The 6079-nt window shown below is 41.8% G+C and overlaps 1 protein-coding gene across 1 annotated transcript; it reads right to left on the reverse strand.

Annotated features, from left to right (window-relative positions):
* Positions 1-594: 594 nt before the first annotated feature.
* Positions 595-1718, reverse strand: LOC130135201 (SEC12-like protein 2). The gene is made up of 3 exons (XM_056303752.1): positions 1413-1718; positions 913-1007; positions 595-646 (listed from the first exon to the last, which is right to left on the reverse strand). Exons 1-3 carry the CDS (start codon positions 1656-1658, stop codon positions 595-597), a joined length of 393 nt encoding a protein of 130 aa, XP_056159727.1. The 5' UTR covers positions 1659-1718.
* Positions 1719-6079: the final 4361 nt, after the last annotated feature.

Here is a 6079-nt window from a genome sequence, read left to right on the forward strand (position 1 = left end):
GAAATTATTTTTTTTACCAAGTAAATAGAGCTTTAAAGGAAAAAAGAAAGAAAGCAAAAAATAAGGCTACGCTTCCGACCAAACACAGAAAATGGGGTCAAAATTTCAAATACCGAGACAACACCAGAATTGAGTTGAGTGAATTCCTTGGGTTTACGTGGTCTGGGCCACACGAATTGGACTGCAGAGCTGGGCTGGACCCCTTTTTTCTTTCTCTTCTTTCATTTATTCCTTAATTTGTTTATTATTATTATTATTATGATTCTTGTCCCCTTTTTACCATCATTTATTTTTATATTTTACAAGAAAGAGTGTATGCTCGGCTTGTTGGCAAAAAATTAAGGTGTCAACATGTTCAATGTACAGGGACCATGTATCAAAAGTCCATGGACCACATAGAACAAATTACAAGTTCAAGGATCACATTGAACATTACATTAAAGTTGAGGGGCTACATTGAACAAATTAAAAGTACATTGACCAAATTGCACATTGAGCCAAAATTTAGGGACTGTTTGTGTCATTTTCTCTTTTTTAATCTCATTACCACTTATCTTCCTATACTTTTTAAAAATACTAATTATCATTCTCCAACTAAGGGACTGTATGATCTTCAGCATTTTCAGGATCCACCCACTCGAGCAATCTGTTGAAGGCCAAAAAAAACAAGTTTAGTTCCAATTATCGAGCAGCAATGACCGCAGCAAGATTTAGCCTTTGTCTTTTCAATGAAGAAGAGATCATGAGAGGGAGTGGAGAGGAAAACAAGGACATAGATTGCTTGCTTGACATTTTGCCGAAACGCAGCATAACTCGTAGTTGACCGGTCCAGAAGCTTAATCAGTTTGCCACTAACGTTGAGCTAGGGTCAGGTGAACGCAATGCTCATCAGTGGCGAGAAAGAAAACATACCTACAACCTTTTGGTGATGCGCAGACGACACCATCTCCTTGTAGGTGAACAGCGATTCTATAAGGCAAGTCGGAACTGGTGCAGAGCTCAGCAACCTGAAGTACACAGGATCCAGCCATTGTAAAGACATGAAAATGCAAATGAATCCCGAGCATTGGACTGGACCGGCACGGCACAGTGCCTCCATCCATCCATCCATCCATTACAAAGTCGATATCAAAGCGAAGCAAACGGGTAGGTCCAACAACGTATGACTCAGAACCAATCGCTGGCTAAAACACATAACAATTCCGATATCTATCTCGTAAGAGCATGAGGAAAAAAAGGCACCTTCAAATTATTTATTTATTTATTATAGACCAACCCTGGCCCTAACGTGATTCCAATGAACCTCGAAATTGAGAACTCAACATACCAAGACAGCGTAAGCGTTTTAATCAATGTGCCGACACAGCGAATCACACAGACGGAGGGGAGGGAGGATGGTATCAGGATCTTACGGGCCGCTGGGAGAGAGAACCGGAGCCGAAGTCGAACTCGGCGATGAGGACACCGTTGGGGATGCCGCAGCGGCCCTCGCTGCCGCCGCCGCCGGCGAGGACGAGGTAACCGCGATCGTCGGCGGCGACCGCATCGTCAGGGCGCTCGCCGCCTTTGAGACGAGACCGAATGCCATGGAGGGGAACCCAAGCGGCTCCGAACAGAGGCACGCCGTACCTGTGGTAATTCTTGCTCTTCTCCGCCATGGCGGATCGCTGTGTGAGAGAGAGAGTGTGTGCTGAGAAAGGATGCTCTTTTGACCTGAAATCGAATGCGCTTTGGCGCACTTTCTAGTTTCTAATCAGGTCCTTAAATCCCACGGATTCTGAGTGATTTTGAGGGATTTGTTAATATTTAATTTAGATATTTCTTCGAATCCTTTCTCTTATTTCCTTTCCTAATTATCTAAACCCTATTCCTTTTTCATTCTTAATTTATTCCATTCAAACTGAGCATATGAATCTATGTTGTATGGATATAGATTCTGTAATCCGTATTATTTCCTATTGATTTATAACGTTTTAATTTTCATGTCGAATAATTAAGTTACGAACAAAAAGTATTGATCCGTGTCGATACCCATAAATTAAGGATGTCAAATCATATCGTGCTCGTGTACGGATTTTCTCTCCGCGATTTATGTTTTATTTCGTATCATGCAAACTAATCTCACCCACCATTGTCGGCCCTAGGATTGGGCCGTAGCTTTTTTCCACGTTTAATTTTCATGAATTTACAGCAAATTTCATTTATTTTGACCAAAGCCTAGCTAATCAATTTTTTTTCCCCTAATCACCGCTTTACGTGCTCCTATGCATATAATCACTATTTCTTTACACATTAGTTAATCATGAACAATGGGGCCCTACGTACAGATGGATATGTATGTATATTCTAGACTTCCAAAGCACCTCAACTCTTCCCTATGGCATTATTTATGTTCGTGTTACAAGTCATGGATCAAATAGGTACACCGGCACGACAAACACATGTGAACATTGAAGACCTTACTTCAAACTCGATTCAATCTTCTCGGCTTTTCATCATTTTGTCATTCTGGAGCGGTGAAAAAGTAGTCGCTCGCACCGCGATAAAGTATGATAACAGTGGAAAGCACGGAACAAGAGTAAGTAGAAATAATATCTTCCCCGGCACTGCACGGTCCATGCATTCACCGGCTCCAAGAATTAACCTCGCGAGACACCTCAAAACACCGGTATGATGTTTGATTCGCATACAGTCCGTCCATAGTCTCAGACAAAATTATGCTCTACTCCTTTATTGGACCGGTTTAATTTTTTCTTACAAGGAAAAACTTTCAAACCAAATTGTATCACAGTTCGGTTTGTCAGTTTAATTTCTAGATAACAATCCGGACGACAGCATGGAAGAGATTTTGGCTGAAATAACTGTCATACGGGTAACTGCTAGGGCCAAGTCCTCCTCAGCAGAGACAATAATGCACAAACAAGTCAGGTGTTTGTTAAGCATAACGCTAGTCCAATGAATTAACACTAGATTAGTTTTGTAGATGTAGAAATCAACCTGGTCGAGCAATGAACGTTGTTGTTGAAACCGCCAGTCTCGATATTCAAGGCAGACACTGGATGTCATGAAGCTGGCGAACTAGTGTGGCAACAAGCTCCATCAACCATCATTTGCAGTTTGCACCATCGACTTCTTCCATAATGGACCTTACCCCCACAGAATCATGATCAGCACCAACGCCCATACTGTTTGCCACCCTTCGTACCAGTTCTGATTTCTTTCTTTTCTGGTATTTCATCGGGTATATGTTTAACTATCCCCCCAAGTAACGAGTATATAAGCAGTGCACCTTCTTCGAGCACGGTTCTGGCTACTTCAGCAAGTAGCCGATCAAAAGCTAGGGCTTGACCCGCCCGAACACAGAATCCAATCAAAGCGTCCTTATTTACAATCTGTTTCAAACGGGCATCTCTTTCTATTCGATCACCAGAGTGCATGCTACCAACAACAGCCTCCAGGATCTCATGGTTTGACCTCGGTGATGTGTCAATGCAATTTAACAGCGTCGCAGTGTGTTCCTTCATCATCCTGTCTATGCGGTCAACACATTGCCTCCAAATTTGCGAACAAATGCTCGTAGTTTGATTGGATCAGTGACTGGCTCGGCAAAATGTCCTCCAACAGGTCTAGTGCTCTTGAAGCAATTATGAATTGGAGCAACCAGGATTCCAGCACCAGATATATCCTCAAACAATATTCTCGATATACCAGTCCCATACGGCCTCAGTTGCAGATCCTGTATGTTGCTCCGCTGGTTTCTCAAATGAGTGCAGAGGAGAAACAGGTCCAGCAAAGACTCCTGTGAGTAGAACTTTTCAAATACCCTGAGTGAGGTTCATGCTGGTGTGCTGCTCTGCTAGGCGGACTATGCTGACATGTCTTCGAAGCAGGGATTTCATGATGGCAGGACGATTTGGATCATTGTCAGTTTTCTGTAGAGAAAGCAGTGGCCTCCTGAAGTTTCCGAGGATGCTCATGTACTGCACATGTAAGTAAATTGAGGTTAACAAAACCAAATTCCTATGTCTGTAGTCGCATTTAAGATTGAACTGTTGCCACTGAGCTCATGGAAACTATATGGCTATCCATTTTCTACAATTTGACAAACTGCAACAAATTTGCAGCAGTAACGTATCAGGAGCACTCAGAATACTTATCCAACTATAGACAAGGACCACTGTTTAAGGGTTGAATTAACTTGCGAAGGGAGTTACTGGATATGTTCCCCATGATAGAATAAGCATGATGTGCATGCTGAGATACAGTCAAAGCACACGAAAAACTTACCGCAAGGCAGCACCACAGCTTATCGTACGGTATTGTGCTTTCTGTGATTGCAAACTCCTACTGACAAGTCAACCATTGCATTTTCTAGATTTTGTTGGAGCAAAAAGAGAAAGAAGAGGAGCGTTGTGAGGGAGCATAAGGCGATCAAGATTAATTGCTCCTAAGGGAGGAAGTTGGTATGCCTCGCCTCTCTTGGAACAAATACACGGTTTAGAACACAAATTGGTTCCAAATCATTCAAGACTGAGCATAAATTGGTCAGCCTCTGCATTGCAGCTTCTTACCTGTAGACGAGACAACAGAAAATACCATATTGTACTATCGGCACCTTCTTCTTTTGAATGAATAAAGAAATATGAACAAATTAGAAGGAAAGAAAAAGGCCAGTCTTAGAGAAATTCCTTACATTTCAATTGAATTAGTGTTCTCAGGATAGCTTTCGCGCCCTGGCAAACGAAAACCTATAGGTCCTTTTGGAGATTTTTCTGATGGGACAGCAACTCTTGTTACATAATTCACATAAATAGCAGTTTGTAGCTGAGAATATTTGCAAGTTCAGTCACGTAATAATGAAAGGCAGGAATGTTTCTACATGTACAGCACATGGTACCTGAGTCTCTAGAGCACCAAAGCCCCCTCCTGTATCAAGAATAGTTAATTAATCCCTCCAATCCTCCCATAATTGATTCTATGAGGGATTCAACTTAAAGAACTGCATCTCCACCAATTTTAGTTACCTGTCAGAGAAGAGAGTAATGTTGCAATTATCCTTTTTCTTCATTTTTGCAAATTTTTCTCCTCCAACAACTTTAAATCATGAGATACCAATTGAAAGTCATATTTGAAGAGCAATAAAAACTGATCTTGTACTCGTCATCTAAGAGAAAATACTCGGATAACAAATCTTTCTAAAAACAGAGTAAACATGCTAAAAAACAGAGAAGATCCTTCCACGCATAATTTCTCTAAAATAAGCATTCACCAGTGATTCTATATCGCAATGCCATGCCTCTTTTATTCGAGCTTGCAGGCTAATAAGAAAGAGATAAAAGACCGAAGTCAATTATGATCTCTGTGGTTAGATTATGTCAAGGGTTACCTCTTCTGCGACAATTGGAGAAGCACATTCTGGGAAGCTGCTAGCAACTCCCAGCCATGCACAACAATGCTGAGGACGTCCTTCCGGTCCAAACATAGTTTTTCTAAATACCTTTTCCAATAATAACACGATTTTAAATCACAACTGCATAAAATTTACATTATTAAGGAGTCAAAGGTCAGAGAAAGCTGAACTCCCCGCGGTAAGGAGGGAATGACACGGTAGCACTTAGAAGGTTAAAAACAGAGAGTCCTCAATGATCCTGGCCCTCTGAATGTTTCAGAAAGTGACCCGATTAAACCTGTATGGAAGAGGAACATCTGCCTACTCGTACATCGTCCCACAGCCTTACCCCAAAATATCCACACCGAACGGGAGCGTCCGAGGGTATGGTTGTACATGGTAAGCTATGAGATGAACCATCGAAATATGGTATAAACGTATCACTTACAGATTCTGCATCCGGCCGTAGGGGATCAACAATACTGATCACTCCTCACCATTCCGAAATGGGCAAGAGCAGCTCGTCATTTTCTGAGGTCCGTGTTTCAAGACATTGAGAATTAGCAAAGTACACTAAATTCGCGCAAAAGAAGAAAATCAGGCATGCAAAATGCATCTTTTCACGTTCCAAGAGCACGAGTCATGACATGATAAGTCCCTCGAGCGTGTGCGTTCAGTGAAATCTGTTTT

This window comes from Syzygium oleosum, unplaced genomic scaffold (genome assembly GCF_021117445.2).
Source record: "Syzygium oleosum isolate NSW1041296 unplaced genomic scaffold, Sole_v2.1 Sole_v2.29, whole genome shotgun sequence".
Lineage (NCBI taxonomy): Eukaryota > Viridiplantae > Streptophyta > Magnoliopsida > Myrtales > Myrtaceae > Syzygium > Syzygium oleosum.